General features: G+C 33.0%; 1 protein-coding gene across 2 annotated transcripts in view; it reads left to right on the forward strand.

Annotated features, from left to right (window-relative positions):
* The window catches only part of LOC150093074 (very long chain fatty acid elongase 7-like), a 44484-nt gene that overhangs the window by 11946 nt on the left and 8274 nt on the right, over window positions 1-24264 (forward strand). The window contains exons 1-4 of one of the 2 annotated variants that reach the window (XM_090414010.1): window positions 11809-12045; window positions 15760-15947; window positions 17468-17548; window positions 22311-22367. In XM_090414010.1, coding sequence (XP_090270136.1) covers window positions 11979-12045; window positions 15760-15947; window positions 17468-17548; window positions 22311-22367 — 393 coding nt within the window. In that variant the 5' untranslated portion in view covers window positions 11809-11978. Of the gene's footprint in view, window positions 1-11808; window positions 12046-15759; window positions 15948-17467; window positions 17549-22310; window positions 22368-24264 lie in introns of those variants that run through there. The other variant, XM_090414011.1, reaches the window with a different exon arrangement.

Here is a 24264-nt window from a genome sequence, read left to right on the forward strand (position 1 = left end):
TAAATTGGGGTATTGTTCAAAAGGTAGCATTTCCTCAAGTTTGGATATTTCTCAAATAATTACATATGACTAAGGACTTAGTATCAAGATGTTTGAATAACACATATAATAAAATTATTCATTCTTCGTTACTGTCAGAATTCATTGGTGTTGTTAATTAATGCTTACATTTAATTTTAATTTAGAGTACTATCCGATTGGTTGTCTGTATTATTTATTTCCCACTGTTGTCCAAGCTTGGTGGGAAAGTCTATGTGCCATTTTGTTTAGGTTAAGTGTTATTTCCGGTTCGAATTCCGATTGTTGTTAGAGTATGGTATTCTGACAAGTGAAATTATTATTATTATTTATTATTATTTTTTTTTCAAATTGAATAGTTATTTTCTGTATTTTACTTTTAAAGGTCATTTTTTAACAGAATAACTGAGCAGAATTAATAAATATATAAAGTATATGTGAATTTATTTTCCAACACTGAATATTTCTCATTACGTCTTATCTTTAAGTTGTCCAAACTTGGTGGGAAAGTCTATGCGCCGTTTTGTTTAGGGTAAGTGTTATTTCCGGTTTCGAATTCTGATTGCTCTTAGAGTATGAAATTGTGACAAGTGAAATTATTATTATTTTTTTTCAAATTGATTGGTTATTTTCTGTATTTTACTTTTACAAGTCATATTCTAACAGAATAACTGAGCAGAATTAATAAATATATAAAGTATATGTGAATTTATTTTCCAACACTGTATATTTCTCTGTAAGACTAATCTTTAAGGTATCTATCTTATCCAGTCGCCTTTTGTTGTACGTAGGTGAGAAATCGTGTGTTTTGTTTCGAACTCTTGGTTTCCGTTGGGAAATTACCAATATAACTATTAATTTTACCTTCGATTCCTTGTGCTCTTAACCTATTTCTGTAAGTAGAATTTATTTGTGAATTATTTTCCCACACTGTTAATTTTCATTAACCTTGTTTGTAGATAACGAACAAATAAGACTTTTAATTCAATGAATCAAAAAAAAATTCTCTGGTTACTTTGTGGCATGAAATTTCACAAGGAAAAAAAAATGTTATCTTCCTTCTTAAATTTGTATAACACATATACGACATCCATGTATTATTGTAGTCACGTTTTGTTGGTTTAATTAGGTGCTTCTCTCTTTCTCTCTCTCTCTCTCTCTCTCTCTCTCTCTCTCTGTAAAATAACCAAATTTTAACACTTCTTTAAAGTTTGGCATAGAGAAAATGTTTGTACTCTACAGATAACACATATACAAATTTTACCTTTCCCTACACAAAGTAAGATAAAATCACACCAACAGTATATCCAACAGCATGTGAAAACATGTTGTTGAGTCATCTGCCAAAAGGTTCATTTCGAAGGAACGGTCAGGGTAGGGGATGGTAAGTGTAAACAGTACTATAAAAAATACCATAGAATCGAGTGACTTTGGACTTAAGGTAATCGTTCATCCACTGCAGCTGCTGTTTTGTGATTTGTGTTTGTAATGCAAAAATAATGGGTGAGCCACAAATTCATTGAAAGTTTCTTTGTGAAAAGTTCTAATTGTTTAGAATTTTGTAAACGAATGTTACCATAAAGTATACGATCACAGCTAATAATCAGCGAAATAATAATAAATAACTATTTATTTATGGTGCCATATGAAGTAATCGAAGGAGAATAATGAAGGAAAACGATTATGAAAAATCGACAGTGGGTGAAAAATGCGAATTTTCAGTTATCATTGGGATAATTAATGTACAATTTTTGTTGAATAAGAATTCAAATTTATTTCCTAAAGAAATTTGTATTTCTGATGGAATTAGTGTAAGATATGCAGTGACAAAATCACCTTGTATTTGGAAAGAATTACCTGAAAGAGTTAAAAAACAGAATTCTTGGTTAATAAAATATAACCATCAGCTGAAGTGGGAAATTGGTTCACTAGGTTTGGACAAACTAAGAGATTGGATGATAGAATCAACATGCAAATATCATATATTACTTGTCAAAGGAAGAGAAAAATCAAAAACATTAACGAAGTTAATAGGGAGGCCTGTTCTTGATTTAAATGAAATTGGATGCCCAAAACGTGAAAACATAACGTGTACTTTTAAATGCTTTTGGAAACATAACGAAAGATTCTGTGCTTTTAATAATTCTCTGAAGTATACGTATTGGATTCAAAGAAATAAATACACAACCCTTAATTTTAGTACAGTAATAAATTCCCAACGAACGCCAAACGAAAAATTAACTTTCAGATGAGAGTCACATTGTCAAAACCATACGATGGCAATTCCACAAGCATGGAAGAATCTTTGATGTATTTTTCAATTTATTTTTTTCTGTATTGTTAGATTCAGTAAATACAATTTGTAAATAATATTTCGTTCAATAATGTGTGCAAATTTAAATGAACGAATTGGGTGTCGTATATGTGTTATACAAATTTAAGAAGGAAGAGAACATTTTTTTTCCCTTGTGAAATTTCATGCCACAAAGTAACCAGAGAATTTTTTTTGATACATTGAATTAAAAGTCTTATTTGTTCGTTATCTACAAACAAGGTTAATGAAAATTAACAGTGTAGGAAAATAATTCACAAATAAATTCTACTTACAGAAATAGGTTAAGAGCACAAGGAATCGAAGGTAAAATTAATAGTTATATTGGTAATTTCCCAAAGGAAACCAAGAGTTTGAAACAAAACACATGATTTCTCACCTACGTACAACAAAAGGCAACTGGATAAGATAGATACCTTAAAGATAACTCTTACTGAGAAATATACAGTGATGGAAAATACATTCACATATACTTTATATGTTTATTAATTCTGCTCAGTTATTCTGTTAGAATATGACTTGTAAAAGTAAAATACAGAAAATAACGAATCAATTTGAAAAAAAATAATAATAATTTCACTTGTCACAATTTCATACACTAAGAGCAATCAGAATTCGAAACCGGAAATAACACTTACCCTAAACAAAACGCCGCATAGACTTTCCCACCAAGTTTGGACAACTTAAAGATAAGACGTAATGAGAAATATTCAGTGTTGGAAAATAAATTCACATATACTTTATATATTTATTAATTCTGCTCAGTTATTCTGTTAAAAAATGACCTTTAAAAGTAAAATACAGAAAATAACTATTCAATTTGAAAAAAAAAATAATAATAAATAATAATAATAATTTCACTTGTCAGAATTCCATACTCTAACAACAATCGGAATTCGAACCGGAAATAACACTTAACCTAAACAAAACGGCACATAGACTTTCCCACCAAGCTTGGACAACAGTGGGAAATAAATAATACAGACAACCAATCGGATAGTACTCTAAATTAAAATTAAATGTAAGCATTAATTAACAACACCAATGAATTCCGACAGTAACGAAGAATGAATAATTTTATTATATGTGTTATTCAAACATCTTGATACTAAGTCCTTAGTCATATGTAATTATTTGAGAAATATCCAAACTTGAGGAAATGCTACCTTTTGAACAATACCCCAATTTACGGATGTGACCCATGTCATCCCCTTTGAAGAAAACCGCTCGCTATGGGATATTGCAAATGACGAAACCACAGCATCTACGGTCTGTAATCTAAAGGACAAAGTAACTAGTTCAGGTTACAGTATTTACAGAAATTTCATTCTTTGTGGTTTTTGTGTTTGTGTTGTGGATATAAATTCAACTATTTTGGAATATTCGTATTTAGAAAAGTGATCTGGAAAGCTGTAAGTACTTTTTTAACTTATACATAACAACTGCTCGTATGTTTTTTGGTAAGCATAATTCTAATACTGAATAGTTTGTTTTTCCATAAGAATAATCATAGGATATATATTAGAGTATCAACATGGATACATTAGCGATTTTTTATGTCTAATGTGTATGTGTTTGTGTGTGTTTAAGGACAGGTGTTTTAAGTATATAATTAATTATTCAGAAAAGCTCGAAAGACTGCCTCCATCACGACTAACTCTAAGAATCCCACCGTTTAACAGGAAAGAAATACCTCAAAATGTATTGGAAAATTAGTACAACCATCTATAGAAAAAAAAAACTGTATGTTTGAGTGACATAGCATATAATTAAATTATTCAGAAAACCTCGAAACTGTGAATTTCCAAACATAACATCACGATTCTTATCTCTAAATACCACCCACAAAGCAATAAACGAACCAAAAACATCACGTGATATTTCTGACAGACAAGGGCCCCAGCGAAATTCCAAACTCAATAACAACAACAAACATTCTCGTCACGATTCCTTATCTTATCTTGATCTTGATCTTGTTTAAAGTGTCCCACCAATCACGACACGATTTCTTATCCACTAATATCATCCTTTCCATTCAAAACAACAACGTCACTTATTTACAAATAACAAATGACGACATTTATTTACAAATAACAAATGACGTCACTTATCTACATCTGAAAACAACACCCACCCACAACACGAATCCTTATCTCTATCATCACCCATAATGCCATACGCGAACCAAAACACAAGAACTGAAGCCAGTGACACATATGCCCACAGGGAAATTGCAAACATTCCAAACCATGAAGCCACGCACACTGGAAGCAGTTTGTTCAAAGTGTCCCACCAATCACAACACGAATCCTTATCTCAACCATCACCCATAATTCCATACGCGAACAAAAAAAATCACCCATAATTCCATACGCGAACAAAAAAATCACTCATAATTCCATATGCGAACCAAAACACAAGAACTGAAGCCATTCACACATATACCCTAAGTGAATTTCTTGACTCATGAAGCCACCCACACCGGAAGCATTTAGTCAGAAGAGCCTCCCCTACTAGGAGCTGAAGCCATTGACACATCAGCCCTCAGGGAAAAGCCACGCCTACCGGAAGCATTTTGTCAGAACCGCCTCCCATACTACTGGCATCAGTGCACATTTCACCTGCATCAGGATGAGAAATTCTACCCAGTAGCAAGCAAGAAATCAAAGTAAGCCACTTCATCTTTTAGTAAAAAAAGAAACGCTGAAATTAAACTACACAGTAAAACAATCGCATTCCATAATTGAGAAACCTATTCTATGGGTTTTTCAATTATGAAACCTATCCTATGAACTAAGAGAGAGGACGAAATATTCACATCTATGTAATGTCTTGTGACTTTGAACTAAACAATCTCATGAATACATCTGAGTTCATATGGTTATGGTTCATATAGTTTCTATGGGCTAACATGTAGGTTAGCTCATACGCAAAGCGCTGTTCCTAAAACACACATCACACAGATGAAAACAACACGTTATCTCTGACTTCACTTCCATGCTGATCAAAGTTGGAATAGCCATATAAAATATCAATACAACAAGCTCAGGATAATAGCAAATCAATATTATCGATTAAAAGGACATTGCTCTGACACACACAAAAATGCTAATCTATAAACATTATGTGAAAACATTTTAAGATACGCAATGACATCATACGAATTCTGTGCACCCTACAAACTTAACAGGTTACAATCGTTGCCAAAAAAATGGAATAACTGATATTCTGGGAATAGAAAAGTGTCCACACGCATACAGGAAGCAATAACAGAACATAAAATCTTTAAGGTGAAACATTTATGCAACTTCACAGTCACTAAAACATTACTTTAGTCCAACCTACAGAGTAACCTAGGGACAGAAACGTAAGGACCTACAGAAAGCTGAAACAGGTGTTATATAGATAGCATAGCAAGACTGAAAATTAGCGGGAAAAACAACAAATAAACCAATGGGTCCATGCAAAATGCACGAAACCATTATCTTCCGAGGAAGATAATGGTTTCTTGCATTTTTCTATTATCCTTATATATTACTATTATACTATTATATTTGATATTATAACATTGCTACAATATTACTATTATACCAGTATGTTTACTATTATCCTAAGATAACATAATATCATAATAGTATTGATACTGATTTTGTTCTGCTGTCACTCAAACAAACAAGCAAGTTTATGAAAAAAGAATGTGCTTAGTAATTTGTACTAAGTACATATTCAGTTTTTATCAGAACAAAAATACAAAAGTGTTTTATTAATACACATGTAAATACGCTATATACTAACAAACAAATTTTGATATTGATATGAAATTATTATTACTATTATTATTATTAAAGTGCATGTTGTAAAATATCTGTATTAAACGCAATAAAAAATATTCATATATAATTACAAGTGAAAAATTGAGAAAACGTTGTTCCTATTATTATTATTATTATTATTATTATTATTATTATTATTATTATTATTATAAAAATCAGCTAACACCTTTTATTCCCGTATAGGGCGTAGGCGAGGCCGTTTTAGTGGCATCCCACTTTTGGAGATGCAGTGGGCAGTTCAATCTCCACTGGTATATAGCTAGCCCAAGGCTATCATTAATTAAGCAGCCCGCAGTGAAGAGACGGCTCAATTAGTGCCAAAATCTCATGTCCCTAACACTGACACAATATTTTTAATGACAGAAATATTATGGGTTCTGCGGTCGATTTTCTTGAGTTTACGGGGCGAAAAACCGAGTTTCCAGAAGGAAAAACCGCTTACCGGTGTGCCATCGCTAAGGAAAAAAAGCTAAGAAAAATTTCCTCTTGTAGGCGACTAGAATTGAATTTAAATTATCTTCGGGAGGTTCAGTGCTGAGAATGCAAACACACTTATTATTATTGTTGTTGTTGTTGTTGTTGTTGTTGTTGTTGTTGTTGTTGTGTCACTTGTGTGTTGTATTATTGTATTATATAGCGACTTGTATGCAGATTTGTGTTCATGTCAGCCTTAATTTAGGCTGAGTATGAAGCTGTGGTTCTTGTCGCATGCCACTTCTTTTCTTCAGATGCTTTTGAACACCTTCTGTTGAATCAGTCTTAGACGACAGACGAGAAATTTGTGTAATGATAATTTCTCTGATTAGCTGATAGCTTGTGGGTCATAAAAGAGGAATCAATAATCAGACCATGGGAAGAAAGAGCAGAAGTGCCGGAAATCGTTCGACCTTCGTAGGTTATCTGATCAAAAGTATTCCAAAGTACTCATCCGAACTCTCATTTTAATGGAAAGGCATCGACCACATCGACGTTAATGTGGGTAAAATACATCACTCCTCATACACTTCATATCCATCATATATTTCATTGTAATATCAATGGTATTATAATTTTATAAGCACTTCGTATCCATGGTAACTTTGATTTGTACACACGTCATGGCCGATTGGGTGTTAATATCGAGTTGTCTACACTCTGCTACTATAACAGCTAAAAATCTTCTATTGCCAAGGCTTTTCAGTAGATTTTGGTGCATTGCTGCAATAATGCCCTTCGATTTTCCCCGAAGAGCATTATTTAATCACTGAAGTCGACCTGGTACTTAATGTGCGTTCCAATTCATCCCACAGATGTTATAAGCACAGAATTATCCCGAATGCCATTATAGGCTACCATACAATACCCCATCACCGGAACCAGATGACCCAGCTCGAACCATGAAATCCAACGAGGCACTATGATGTCTTCACCAAGCTTCACAGTTGCCACATGACATCCGAATAAGTAGCGTTCTCTTGTCATTCATCCACCAAACCCACATTCGTCTGTCGGACTGCCATTTAGTGAAATATGATTGATCATTTCCGAGAACGCGTTTCCACTTCTCTAGATCACAATAGCGGTGAGCTTAACACCACTCCACCCGACGCTTGGCATTGCCCTTGCTAATGCTAGGCTTCCTTGTGGCTTCGCTGCTATGGAAGCCCATGTTCTTCAGCTACGGCCGAACAGTTTGGTGCTGGCGTTGCTTGCAGAGGCATTTTGGAACTGGGTAGCCACTGTAACAACCGAGGTCATGCGATATTTTCGTGTCACGCACTTCAGCAATCGGCGGTCCCGCTCTTTGATTTTATGGAGCCTACCAGGTTGGCGAAGGACTGCAGTTGTTCCAAAACGTTTCCGCTTCATAATATCACTTACAATTCATCACACAGGCGGCTGCGTAAGGGTGACGGGAATTAGAATGTGCAGCGTTCTCCCTCACCTCATTATACTATCTCCTTCCAAGCAGTAAAACTGATGCTGTCGAATCGAAAAGCCTCTCAACACATGCTCCAAAGAAGCCCTAGCCCATTCACTATCTGGCAGTCCGTCTGAAGAACCGTTTTGCTGCTGTATCCTCGAACACGGGGAGCCACTAGCTCTCTATAATACTACTTGCATACCAATGAAGGATATCCTTTTCACTGCATGTTTGCCTGTCTTTTTTATTTGGTGGAAAAAGTACTGGTTTGGTATTCAAACTTGCAATAAGTAGGGCAGTAAGTTTTCACTGGGATGAAGGGCATCTAGACCTTAATAGATCAAGTTGATATTTCCTCCAATTAGGAATGTATGCTTTGACTGCGGGATACTCGCTGAAGACAGTTTTCATTCTCAATGGGTCGCATATTTCCCCTGTGATTATAAACAGACACGTGTTAATAAACAACAACAACAAAGCAGCAGAAAACTGATAAGGATTCTCTCATAATATTCATCTAAGTTGAAGGCTTGATACTTGTGAAACAGAGTTTGCTACAAATAACTGCTTGCCATTCATGGCATGCAGTTATTCATATAGCGATATATTATCTTTGGTATCTCCGTCCACATCAAAATATATTATTCCCATTCATTAAAACTAAAACCCTGACATTTATTAAACGAACGAAGGTGATATGGTAACACAATACCGCTATTGATGACTTCAATACTATATACTGCGAATAGAAACGCATTTTAGATTTTATCTTTCTCGCATGTGGCATTCACCAATTTAATTCAAAATTTACATTTTAGAAATAAATTTCCGGCTACTCATTCTGAAAGTTATGCGAAGCTGATAATTAAGCAAATAGATTTATACTTTCAATTAGATTTCGATAAAGTATGGAAAATAGTTACATGAAAGTTACGGAAAGAAAGAATATTTCGATAAATGCATTTTTATTTTTTATTTCTACATATTCTTGTTTTTAAAAGCTTGCAAGACATTCACATTAAATTCTTTTCTACTTTTTTTTGAACTCGTTACAGTTAAACTCGCTAACTTATGAAATCTCGTGTTTATTAGAACTTTCATCCAATCATTTCTCGATGCTTGTGTGTGTGTGTGTGTGTGTGTGTTGGATCTTTAAAATACTTCCATTACTATGATAACTCTTATGCTTTTTGAGTATAAAACATTTAGTAGGAACATCGATTGGCTTGGAAAGAATTCAACGGACACACACCATAGTATGAGGAAAAAACAAATATGACGACTACCCTAATAAAATGAAGGTCCAAAATTCGCTGCGATGACTGCATCGGCGTTACAAGGCATACTTTCCACAAGCTTACGATAGCAATCAATGGGAATTTTGGACCATTCTTCCTGTACGCATGTAATGAGGTCCTTTGACCTCACCCACAGCTCCAGTTCATCTTACAGATCCTCAGTAGGGTTGAGATCAGGGCTCTGTTGAGGCTAGTCCATTGTGATGAACGACGCAGTTAACACGGCAGTTGTATTCCATGGTGTATGGTCTTGTTGAAAGAGACAGTGGTCATTTTCTTAGAAATGCCACAAAGTAGAAAGTATTCAATTTTCGAGAATGTTCAGATACCTTTCGGAGTTTAATATTCTTGTCATCTCAATCAGAGGTCCGAGGCCAAACCAAGAAAAACGGGACCATACCATTACACTGCCACCTCCTAATTTCATAGGATTGGTTACGCACTAAGGTCCGGGCATCCACCACACTCATCCATCTGCTCAGCAGAGGGTGTATAGTGATTCGTTGCTACATAACACGGCTTTCCAAGCTTCCACGTCATACTGTACACGCTCTTTGTACCACTGAAGACGAGCTGCATGTTGGTTCGGTTAATGTGAGGCTTGCATATTGCAGTTCTGAAATGCAAACCCATGTTGAGAGCCTTGATTCTGAATGCTTTGTGCAATTCGTATTCCAGTCGATGCACGGAACTCTGCATCGACTGGAACGACTCTTCAACTTGTTGGCCGATGAGTGGCGGTGTTTACATATTATCCATCGTAACATCCTTTCGGTCACATTCAGTAAGTGGGTCATTCTCTGCGGATAGTACTTGTATTTGAATCCCTGCGATTCCATTTCAGTATGCTGTTACTGTTCGTTGACCTGGGATTGGGCAATTTCATTGAATTTCAGTATCAGGATGCAATGAATCACTGTGTTTGGTAACATGGTATTACTTGCAAAGTTATTTGCAAAAATCATTAACTGCAAAATTCGCAACATCTCTGAACTTGTATTGAAATTATCTTGCAAACAATTTAAAACATTATCTATGTAATTTCCAAGTTCTGCTTTTGATAGAGTGAACTAAAAAGTTAAAAATCATTCGTTCATTGAGTTTAACTGGCAGGTAAGGAATTATATCAGAAATATAGTCATATTTGTCAAATGAGCTGAGAGCCTACTTTCATTCGTTGTGGTGAATTCATGAAAAGCGAGGGCATTTTTTGTAATTGAGAATTTTATTGCACTAGTTTTATAAAACCATGCATGCTGGAATTATTTTGCATTTATTGGAGAAGAGTATATTCATAATAAAAAACTATTCTTACACAACCAATACCAATCAAAGTCTAGGTATATTAAACATCAATTATCGTTGGTAGTCTGCTAAAGTTGTTTATTAAATTATTTTGCTAAAATTATTAAATGAAATTTTAGCAAAATCATGACTCTCCGAAACAGTGAATCAAACATAATCTCGAAATCAAATCTCTGTTGGGAAATAAAACTAAAAAAATTCAAGGTTTCCGTAAATCATTCACAGTGCTTCCAGAGTTAGTGATAGTATTAACAGCTGGATAGTAATCATCATGCCTACTTTGCCAGAACACGTATGCTTTTATTTATTGCGATAGATTGCAGTATGTGATTCATGGAGTTAAGGCGAATGCTCTGAAAAAAAAATGAACAGAAATACTGAAAACGAAACGGAAAAGCGTACACATTTTAACAAAAAAAATTCCAACATTAGAATAACAATTTTGTATCCCCACCAATTAATACACAAACAACAGAGGACCGACTGAATTCATATCGTCGCTTCGTGCTTGAAGTGATGTCACTTTATGCGTTGTAGGATTATGGTACATTGAGAGTGGCTGTTCTTCATCCTACAATTACGCTATGCGTAAGTGTATTAGATTTCTTATTTTGTAGGATAAAAATCCAGGCTTTAAGGAGGAAATCCTCCACACCTTATCTCATGTATACTATTCGTGTATTCGTGTATACTATTCGTGTATACTTATCGGTATACACGAATATCATCCTTTCGGTTGATAGTACATAACACATCATCACATGATATGATGATGACAATAATCTATTAGACACTAATCTCCTCACCATTCTCTAGTGGGTAAATCTAGAACTACCATCAACAGAAAAGGAGATTTTTCGCCTGTAAAAGCGTAATAAATCAAGCAGCTGATGCTCAAACATTTTTAGATAATTTGCTCCTTACTCTCATTTTTAATTGGTCAAGCAAGGTGCAATCTGCTTACGGCAGCAAAATCATATCATTAGAACAAGTTTCTAACTTCCCTTTAGAAGCTATTCCTTTATAAGCTCTGCAGCCTTCACTTTCATTTCACGTAAACAAGAGCTAACGAATAGATATTAGCCCTTCCTTGACTCTGCCAGAGAGTTTTATATTCTCTCCAAGAACAGGTTGTTGAATGGCTGTTCTATGCAGGTATTTTAAGTGCAGCGTAGCCATTAGAGAATAGTTTAACGAAGTGCCCCATTTAATTGACATTTACTTCTTAGTTGAGTAATTGAGGGCAGGCGATTTACGTCGAATTGCGTGTTCTCCACTCGCTGGGAAAAATGGATATTTGGGGATTTTCATATACGAAAGCTTCGAAAATGATGGATTCATTGTTCGGAATGCCTGGTAAGTTACTTTCAACAGTAAAATTCCTTGTCTCATTTTATTTTTTATTTTTAAATGACCGACAGTATCTTATGTAATCGTTTAGATTTTGTTTGATGGCGAAACAAAAGCTAACGTGTAAGTTTTATTATTAAAAAAGAAAAACAAATTGTGTTCCATATCACATGTAGATAGGTCAGTAGTACATTTTGATTCTGTTTCTTATATCTTACGAGTTATGAAATTAGATAAACCATCTATGACAATGAAGATTTTACAAATTATTATCAGATATTTGAAAATATGAGCAATGACGCAATTAATTTTTAGAATCCAGATTAACGTGAAAACTATTTTAATACTTTATAATTATTAACTTTTAAACAAATATGATATATCATTTAAGATATTAAAAAAGTCTATATTATAGGATTTATATTGAATTAGCAGCTGTACAAGTTAGGAAACTTTTATGCTCGAAATGCAGGTATAAGTATTTCAATAGAAGAAAGGAACAAACGACATAAAAATAAGATAGAGAGAAGAAATGAAATAAAATAAGTGAAGAAACGCGAATAAAAAAAGAAGTAAAGGATGTAATAGAGACATGGAATAGAATATATGAGAGAAAAATTGTAAACTTAATTCGCTCTAAGCCAAGTTTTTATTTCTACATTTAATTAATTTTGTATTATTATTAATCCTACTTTATTTCATCTACATCAGTCCCTGCATCACACCGTAAGAACTAGTACAACTAGCTGCAGTTCAGGAAACATATCAACTATTCCTTCCATCTTTCTCTTTAACCAATTGCCTGCAACAATATGTTTGATCTTTGGCTCTCTCGAGCCTGGGGCTCAACCTTACAGGACAGTGGAAGGAAGAAGGATGTCAGTTGATCAGAACAAATTTCCGTAGAGGCATAAGTAGAAATAGAATGCAAATCAGAAAGTGGATGACATGAGACTGTGGGGGGAAAGGTTCAGTTTGACCGGATTATCGTTTATAGATATTATCATATCGCCATAAAAATTATGGCGGTTTCTAGAACTCCACCCGAAATATGCGAACAGTATTCTACGAATTGGCGGATATTTATAGTCACTATTAAGGGCATTAGTTATGAAAGATCTTAAATTTGAATCAACTATGGATTGGATTTGTATGCATTGAGAAACGATCAGTAAGCTATTTGAGAAGTTGACAAAAGTCCGGAGTGCTGAGAAATGCTCAGAAATTGGTGGAAAATTGTAAAAATATGACACGAAATAGTGAACAGAATAGAATCTAATGATATTATTGAAAATTGTCGGTTTGCACAATGTCACACCCAACCAAATACGGTTCACGGACAATTCATCGCCAACAATCCATCACAGGCGGAAAATTCATCGCGAGGAAAATTCATCTCGGGGGGGGGGGAAATTCGTTGAAAGCATTATTCGCTAGAAAATTGAAATAATATTGCATTGATACCGATATATGAAAAGCAAATTCAGTGCAAGATAAATTTCACAAAATATAGTTTTTTATGTATTTATGTATTATTTGTTTAGATTTTAATTAGATTATCATAATATTTTTATTTTTATACAATGAAAGTAATATATTATTGATCGGTGAGTTTCCTAATTTCTGTTTCATCTTAAAAGTTGTAAATATATTTTATTACTTAAATACTGCAGGTTTTGCTGATGAAATATTAATATTTACAAAAATGGAAGAGGTATAGGGAGAAGAGCATATTCTGCGAACCGTGTGTTATATTTCTGTGCATTTAGCCACCCATCCAGATTTGATACTCGTATATATATATACGAGGGTGGTCTGAAAAGTTCTCAGCCTAACAATGAAAAAACGGATTTATAATTTCTAAATTATTTTTATTTTTTTTAACATAATCTCCCTTAAGACTAATACATTTATTCTAGCGATGCTCCAGCGCCATTACCCTGTCCCTGTAGTGGTTCTCAGTAACATCTACAAAACAGCCCTCTACAGCTACAATCATTTCTTGATTCGAAGAAAAACGCTGACTAGCGAGGGAGATTTTAGTTTTGGGAACAGATAGTGGGCAGGTGCATTGTCTTGATGAAACATGATATTTTTCTTCTGAAAACCTGGTTTTTCTCACGAAGTTTTCGTCTAGTGTGGTAAAAAGCTCGGAATAATATTTCCCAGTTATTGTTTTACCCTTTTCAAGATAATTAATAAACAAAATGCGTTTAGCATCCCAAAACACCCATGCGATGTCCTTTCCTGCTGATGGAATGACTTTGTCTTCTTTGACGCTGAACAACCGGCTTCTGTCCACTGTTTTAACTATTCTTGGAATTCTGGTATGTAATGGTGAATCCAAGTCTCATCCATAGTAATAAATCGACGCACAAAATCAGTTTTATTCTTGTTAAAACGCTCCAAGCATTGTTCAGATATTTTTATGAGAGTGCGTTTTTGATTTGCTGTAAGCAAGGCGGCATCCATCTTGCGCAAAACTTTTTCATTTGCAATTCTTCATGCAAAATACATCCTACACGTTCTTTTGAAAGGCCTATATTCTCAGAAATTTCACGCACTTTTACTTGCCGCTCATCCAATACCATATCGTACACTTGATCAATCATTTCTGGTGTTGTTACACTTTTTGGACGTCCTTCACGTGGATCATCTTCAAGGATGGTACTGTCACGTTTAAATTCGGCAGCCCATTTCTTAATTGTCGAAAACTAAGGAGAAGAGTGCCCACAAACTTTTATGAACTTCGAATGAATTTGTTTTGGCGTTAAACCTTCTTTTACAAAGAATTTATAACCGCACGATACTCAATTTTATCCATTTCAAGGGATACAGACAACACTTTTGCTTCAGACAGCTGTATAAAACAAATTACTTGATAGAATGACTAGCAATTTCGCATGGATGCTTATGATAGATGTACCAACTTAGAAAAAAAATCGTACCGATAGTGTTGCCATCTGTGGTAGAGGCCTAGAACGTTTTATACTACCCTCGTATAATCGAATTATTATTATTATTATTATTATTATTTGACACCTCGAGGGAGTCCAAGTACTCATCGAGGGAAGTCACCTGGTCTAGAACTCCGTCTTCAAGATTTAATCACCAACTGACTGCAACTACACAAACGCCATCTACCTCCGATTATGACTCGTATTTCCGCAGACTATCACAAATATCCATGTCCACAGCGGGATTCGAACCAGCATTTTGTTTGGAGAGCAGATACGATATCCACTCGGTCAACCAGGCCGGCTATTTCTTAATTTTTTTAAACATGTATTAAATTTTTTAAAAATATTTCTTAATTAAAAAAAATTTAAATATTTTTTAAAATATTTCTTATGTGGGAAATATATATATATATTTTTTCACATATATCCGCGATGAATAACTTTATCTATCCCAAGGTCGCAAGCGATCTTTAATGAGTATTTCTCCTAGAGTTTCCGTAGGTCATTGAGAATTACTAGGAGACGTGGTGGGGAAATAGAGTCAAGAATCCGTATTGGATAAATATTAAATAAGAGGTAGTTCTCTGGGGCATATTTCTGTAGCACTTACATTTCTTCCGTTCTTATTATTTCATCTATGAAAAACTTTACTTGATATATACAATTTCAAGTAGTGAAGAAGTTGATTTTAATAATTTTCTCTTTTGGTATTAAGAAGATTGCGGCATAAACAATAATTATAGTATACAATTATTTACAGACGAAACTATGTCAAAATGGCCTCTTCTACAGAATCCAAAAGCTGTCTTAATTATCACAGCTTCTTATATTGCTTTCTGCAAAAGTGGACCTGTATTAATGAAGAACAGGAAACCATTCGACATAAAAACTGTGATGATAATCTATAACACCATCATGTCAATTGTTAGCATCATTATATGCTGTGAGGTAAGTGTTGAAACTGAAATTGTGGGAATAAAAGAAAATAAATAAAAATAATATAATATAATATAATATAAACTTAAAATTCTGTCAAAATATTAATATTTACAATAGATTTGTTTTAAAAAAATAAGTCCTTTTATAAATCTAAAGTCACATGTGTATTTATATGCATAAAATCTAAACCGGTTGCTCATTTCAGTTTTCACTGCATTGTTGATTTCAGTTTTGATATTCAAATTTTGATAAAATTATAAAGTTAGAAATGTTCAATAAAATATAATTATCGCACATTTTTGTAGATATGCGCTGTTTATATTTCTTCATTTCTTCCATTATTTCGTATGTGAAAAACCTCTCTTGAAACATGTCGTTTCCCAAAAAATTCTAGAGCTTGGGTCAATGAGTTTCCCCCCGGAAAACTAGGTGTTATCCTCTAGAACAGGGGTCGGCAACCTGCGGCTCGCGAGCCACATGCGGCTCTTTGGATGTGAAGCTGCGGCTCTTTAGTTCCATACGCAAATATTATTTATTTTATCAAAAAAAATTTAAAAATCGTTCTGAATCGATTAACGAGGATTAGGCACCGATTCTATCTCTCAGCCACTTGTACTCGCTTTTCACCGCACCCCTCCACCCGTGACACGCATCGTCACTGTCGTCAGTCCGTCGGAAGCTCTCGGAAGTTTATATGTTTGGCAATTTTCATTGATTTCGGCATAGCTGGACATAACACCTTTACTCGTAAACTAAGTATCTAATATTTGCCAAAATTAAAAAAAAAAAACTAAAATGTGCAGACTGCGCCGTGATAAACACGTTCAGACAAGTCCGTTCGTGCCATGTACGAAAACTATGTACTTATAGTCAATCAGTACGTGAGAGAGTGAGACAAACAGTGTTTCGTGTCTAAATTATTTATTTTAATAATTAAATTATTAGAGAATTGTTTATTTTATTTAGGTAGGTATTTTTAATTGGGAAATATCGTTGTAAAATGCTTTTTGATAAATTATATTTCATTGTGCCCAGCTTCTCGTATCCGCTAAAACAGTACAAGATAGAATAGCTAAAATGTCTTCAAATGTAACATATTTGCAGGTGGAAGATATTCAACCTTCTTCTGCCTTATCACTTGCTATAGATGAGTCTTGCGACATAAAAGACACGGCACAAGTTGCCCTTTTTGTCAGGTATATATCTTCCGAAGGTCCAAAAGAAGAACTTCTAGGATTGCTACCGCTCTCGGTACAAACTAGAGGGGAAGATATAGCGAATGCCGTGCAAAAATGCCTTGAAGACAATAAGATCTGGTGGCTCTTTAAAAATTTTTAAAATTTTGTGGCTCTTTAAAAACTTTGAAATTTTGTAAATCGTAATTTTTGACTCTTCCGACTCAAAAGGTTGCCGACCTTTTGAGTCGGAACAAATATGTTCTTAAATGATCGAAATAGTTCTAAATTATTGGGAACAATATATTGTTAAATTAGGAATTTTAATATTTATATAATTGTTTTTTTCCGCAGGCTATTCACGTTTTATGTCTGAATTTTGATAAATTGTACTGTGCTCCAGTGAGTGAAAAGCATCCTTTAGGAGTCGAAAGGGTATGTAACCATTATAAAAACAGTCATGTGACCTCTAATTTTAATGCTATGCTGTTATGCAAAACAAAAAAAAACGTTTATTACTTAAATTTATTTCTTTGAAAACATTAATTAATGAATTTAATTTTTAATTAAAAGCATACCACTGAAATAATTATTATTGATCTTTTAGCTTTTAATAGCAGAAAATTTCAAAATTAGTAATCCACATTTACTCCTATTATTACGGTCACCCGCTGCATTGTGCGGAGCTGATTAGGCGTGATGTGAATGATTACATTGCAGTTTAGAATGAGCCCATCACTGCAGTTCAATGCTCTCTAGCCTTGTTTCTCTTTCCGCAAACAACCTCAGTAAATGTTGATCGTGCTTAATATAGAATACAAAAGTCTAACATTGTAATCTCAGATATTCAAATTTCAATTCAAAGTAAAAATTTTAAAAATGCACAAGGGATTTTATGAGCAACCTATCTGATAAATTAGGAAGTTCTTCCTAACATACGAATGCTAAATCATTAATCTCCATTTATTGTCAGATAATTTTTGTATCCAGAAATCAATTTAAAAAAGAAAAAAGAAATAAAAAATAATTCATCTCTTTACTAATAAGTGTCTTCATTTTATGATAAAATTTCGTTGTCATTTCCAGTGCAGCGCCGTGGGTAGGAGGCGCTCTTGTGCAAGACATTTTCAGCGCCTCCATAAAATACGTTTCCATAAAAAATTTTACTTTGTTAAAAGTACAAAACAGTTTATACGCATACATAAAAATAAATTTTATCTAACAATAGTAGAACATTGTAATCACTAAAATTCATTAATAAGGAATTTTTAATATTAAAAATTTTCAAAAATGTTTATTTTGTTAATATATAAATACAAGAGAATATACAGAATATACTGTATATATATATATATATATATATATATATATATATATATATATATATATATATATATATATATATATATATATATATATATATATATATATATATATATATATACAAATATTAATTTTATATTAATATAAAAAATATTATTACATAACAAAGATAATTTGGAGATATGCTTTTAACTATATAACAATTAGTATAAATGTAGATTTATTTTACATATTTATCCGTCTTGCTTTAGTCGCCACAAAATTTTTTAATAATATCTTTAATATCTAATGAATCCATAATATTATTTTCAATTGATATAATTGAAAAATCCGTTTAGACGCTCTCCAGACATAACTGCAATAATGACCACAAATAATTTTTTATTAGTTTCCATTTTGAAAAACATCTTTTCCCTGATGCTACGGATATTGATAATGCTAAATAAAGACGCACTACAATCGCAGTATTCGGAAACGTGTCGGTTAATTTATTTTCGTATATGTAATTTAAAACATCCTGAGGAGTCGACTCTTTTTTAATAAAACATTGCAAAGTTTTTAATTCCTCAAATAAAGTCGTACCATCAATATCGCGATTGTCGGAATCTTGATTGTCGCTCAGTTTTAAGTGCAAATCTTTACAATGTTTCATTAAATCTTTATCGCTCCAATCTTTTAATTTGCTAATGTCTCATAACTTTAAAGTCCTCGCTATGTTGTTTTAAGAGTATGAATCTTTCCGTGACTGAAGTTATTGTCGTGTCTAAAATCGCGAAGAAAAAATTTATTTTGAAATTTTGTTTAGGATCATGCGTTGTCTCATCTGATGCTTCGTAACCAAACATTTTTGTTTTTGTTCTTTTGCGAATGTCTGGAAAAATAGGATCAATATTAAGATTGTTTGCTACTTATTTTGCAGTTCCAATAATATTTTAAAAAAATTGGTCTATTCGGCGAGTATATAATTCTTGTATAACATAATCAAGATTTTCTGTAATTTTTCCTATATCAAATGTCGGATTCTGCATTATTTTGCTTGCAACATTTACGAGACTTAAGATTTCATACCAAACATGAACAGAGCAAATAAATTTAAACGAATAAATCCTTTGAAATTAAGTTGTCTGCCTGAACTCTACAATCGATATCTTTAGTTTCATCTTCTGTAATATCAAAAAGAGCCTGGTAAAATTCCTTGATATTATTTTTAAGTGGCTTTATTGCTTCTACTCTACTTTCCCACCCAGTAGCAGAAAGTGGTTTTAAATTTATAACACGAATATGTTTTTTTTTAATATAGCCCAACGCTTCATAGATATTGAAAAATAATTATATAATTCCTATATTACTACCAAAAATGTAGTTTCACAGGATATCTTAGCTCCATCATTAACTACCTTAATAAATGAGCAGCACACGGAATAAAAAAAAGCCCTTGAATTTATTTCAAGGATTTTTTTCTGCAGTCCATTATGTTTGCCTCGCATATTTGAACCGTTATCATAAGCTTGGCCGCGTAAATCCGAAATGTTAACATTCAATAATTTGAAATAATTTTTTATAAATTGAAATAGCTCTTGCCCAGTGGTATCTTCTACAGATTGAAAAGCCAAAAAATATTATGAATTTCTGCTATATTTGTATCTTTATTTTGATTAACAAATCTAATAACAATAGTAATTGTTCTGTGTGGCTTATATCCGGAGTAGTGTCAAGAATTAATGAATAATATTTCGCCTCTTTAACCATTTCTAAAATTTTTTGTTTTATAGCCTCCAGTTGTACTCGTTGAAATTGTCTTTTCCTGTTTTGTGCACCAGATAACTTCTTTGGCTTTTTTTTCCGGCATCTAGGGGTTAACATACTTGGCTAGACTTTAAAATAAGAAGAGCGGTAAAAGTTGTCCTCCAAAATAAATAATAATTTCCGAAATTTCCCTTTAAACTTACTTTTTAACCCCTTAACCGATATCTCGATAAGGTGAATGGCCCAAAACTGACTATTTTTTTTTATTACAGAATTTGATTTTTCAGATGTTTTGAATAATAAATATGCTTACATTTTAGTTATTTTTTTGAAAATTAGCATGTAGAGATATTAGCCACTCATTGATTTCTCAGTGATATTTATTTAATATTTTTTTACATTCTGGTAGTTGTTTAATAATTAAGAAATTTCTAGAATATTAAAATTATTTATTAAAGAAATTAGTAAAAGGATCCCAACCCCAATGTCTTCAAACCAGAACAAGAAGAAATATATAAATAAATCTCTTATTGAAAATTATTTATTTTCTAGACGTGTACCCAACATAAAATAAAAATCTTTTGTTTTTATTTCAAAATAAGATAATTAACTAAAATAAAACAATTTAACTTATTTTCAAACTTATCAAAAATATAATAAATTTACTTTACGTGAATAATAATCCAAATTCACAAAAAATTTACTAAACAACAATAAATATATTTTATAAAACAAAAGGCAACTGCATAGTAACACTGTTACTGGAACGCACAAATGAAATGATGCAAAAATACACCAAAAAAGTATCAAGAAAGGGCCAATTGCAGTATGTGTAAACAAAGATTATCTAAAGGATTTTATACCTCATAAATTACCTATGTTTATTAATTTAATTCGAGCTGCGTATACATACGGGTCCCTCTGCAGCGACCCGTATGTATACGCGATAATCGGTTAAGGGATTAAGAAGAAAACAATAGATACATTTATATAAAAAAAAAATGAAAATTATTCAACCATACAACAAAAATAACAGTCACTTACATTTTGTTTTTATTTTAAAAATGTTGTTTTTCGTGAAAACTAGAGATTTGATTAAAATCCAAATTTATTTTGGCTGGTAAATTTTACAGCTCTTTTTATTTTAAAGTCTCACCAAATGCTTATTGTTGAGAAAAAAAAGCAATTATGTTATAGTTTCTTACCTTCCATATTTGCACAACGATGTCACTGTTTCAATAATAATCACACAACCACATAGGGCAAAGCACAGCGTCAGAATGAATTAACGGACTGTCTTAAACTAATAATTTCCACTAAAAATATAATAAAAAGTCGAGAATATTTATACAATTTTCGCTCAGTCGATGCTTAATTTAAAAAATATTGTTAGATTATTTGACTTATTTTAAATTTCATTTTTATTGCAATAACTATAATTTGTAATTGCGTAATTTAAATAGTACGATATAATTCAATAATAAGAAAATCTGTATATATATCTTTTATTATTTCCCGTGGTGAAATGGCTCTCCTCATCTTCAAGCGCCCTTGTGCGGCCCTGGTCATTTCATATTATGTCCATATAACATTTCGAATAACTTTACTTCTTGTCTGTTTTGATGTGCGTTGTGTTTATTTTTCCTTTTGAGAAAGTTTCATTCAACAGTACAATTTTCAAGTGATCTTGCAACTAGCATTTGCAAATATGTTGAAATTAGTTACAGTTCACAAGAAATCGACATTTTGTATTTCGCAAAACATGAATCAGGCCATGATCACCCTCAGTTAACAAGCGAAACATACGATATGGTCATGGTATCCTTGACGTTAACTGAAACAACTCAATAGAGTCCTCTAGAGAGGAACTGATGTCCTTTGGTTATAAAGTATTTCGTCATTTTGCTACTCTTATTACATGAGCTGCTTTTTGCAGACTTTTTCTTTCTTTATGGGGGATAACAAAAAGTTGACTAGACTAAACACAATACAAATGAATAGGACCGACGAAAAACGGATAGGAAGATCATTGATCGCAGATAAATCCCGGTGTAAAAAGCACAAATAATGTTTATTGTTATTTGAAATTTCGTTGGTACAACATTAATACCAATATCTCTCTTTCTAGGGAAATTTTTTTGCGTGGCTGTACATGATTACAAAAATTGTGGAACTTCTAGATACGGTGAGTATATTTCTTCCTTCATTTGCTGAATCAGCAAAGAGGAAACATTACAAATGCTTCCTCTTTCCTGAATAAAAAAGGATATCATTCTCGCTTTCTCAAACTGGTTCTTTGCATATATTTAAGAAATAGGAAATGAAAAAACGTGTTGTCCCACTTTAAAAAACTTGTTTAGAGAAATATATGCTTGTTTTTAAATTTGTTACTACGTGAGTCCTACAAATTTGACAGGTTGTAGTCTAGCGTTAGTATCGTGTATGCGCTTAAGATCTGATAAGCTACAGTTCCTATTGGAGGAACTTTTAAGTCCTTAAGTATTATCATAGCATATATAGTTTGGTTGGCTATACAACAAAAAGAAAGAAAACGGGAAAAATTCATCAGTATATGCATTTTTGCATTTCAACTTGTATATTATGTTGTTATCATATTCAAATTGGGACTGTTTATACTGCATTTTATATCGTTAATATTTTTAATGTTGTTGTGAGAATGCAGATAATTTTCGACTTTACTGGTTTCGTAAAATGAAAAGTCATAGGGTAAGGCGGAAATTAATCTCCCATAGAATTAAAATTAAAAGAGGTCAACGAAGACATTGGACCAGTGCGTTGTTAAAAAAAAAGATCGACAACTCAATAAATTCATACCTCATATTATTTCTAAAATATTTCCTTAAAAATTATGAGTCGTTTGTTCCAAGACGATGTCTTCTTTTCTTTACAAATTTCACGATAGTATGCATAAACATTTCTTAAGTCTGGAATAGCTTTTCTACTGCTCTCGTGATATGAATCATGTGAAGTGAAAATCTCAGTTGCTTTCTTTTTTGAAGGATGAAGGATTTCCATAGACTCAGGCCAGAGTATGATATTACTCTATCAATAAAAAGAGCACATTTGGAATACAAATTTCATTAGCAAAAACAACCTACATATTATCGTGTTGATTTCGTTAGCAAAAACAACCTACATATCAGTGCTGAATATAGTGATGAACGTATCCGTTTTCTACCCCTACAAAATATCTGTGAGAGCTCAGGTTCTAGAATATTTATTACAAATGTGTATACTATACTTTATTGTGATGAGATAGTCAACGAAGCAGGGATAAAAGCTCGCTTGAGTTTCGCCAGTTGACTTATTTACTGTTAATAAACAAAACCTATTAACACGGTTGAGACGATCTGCCAGATTACGGTAACCGGTTTTAGTGTCTTAACAGCTGGTCGTTAAATATGCATCATACGCTTTCGGCATGCGTGAATGTTTTCAGTAACCCACTTCGTATCACACAGATATACAGCGACGGAGGTGCCCAGACAATGTCAAGGTCACTATAAGTAAGGAAGAAACTCATGGCATTACTTAGGAAGTTTGCGGGAAGTACTTTTATGCAATGTTTTTATTATACTTGTAACAACATTTTTTGTACTTAATCCAATAACTTGTTTGTCGGTTGAAATTACAACCGAAGCAATAAATCTTTGAATCATTATATGATGTTCTGCTGACTGCTATGTTTTTCTGATTAGTTGGCCTGTTTTGAAGGAGGAAAATCAGGATTTTAGTGAGAAAACACATCATAGTTACTTCAATCCAAAGCGTTGAACGTGATGGTAACTATGTATAGCTGGTAGTAATATTATTATTGCTATTAATCTCTCTCTCTCTCTCTCTCTCTCTCTCTCTCTCTCTCTCTCTCTCTTTCCATCCCTTACTCTTAAGGATTATTGAGTTTATGAGTATAGATAATTTTGAAAACTTCGGACAAGAACGTAGCAGATAACTGCCACCATCTTGGGTTCCTAACCTATAACCTGAAGTAGTGGGAGTTACTATGGTCGATTTATCTGCGTTGAGAGTTAAAAACGTTGATTTTACGAAGAGGATTTTAA

The sequence above is a fragment of the Typopeltis vanoorti genome, chromosome 24 (genome assembly GCF_054136105.1).
Source record: "Typopeltis vanoorti isolate ZY-2024b chromosome 24, IOZ_Tvanoo_1.0, whole genome shotgun sequence".
Classification (NCBI taxonomy): Eukaryota; Metazoa; Arthropoda; class Arachnida; order Uropygi; family Thelyphonidae; genus Typopeltis; species Typopeltis vanoorti.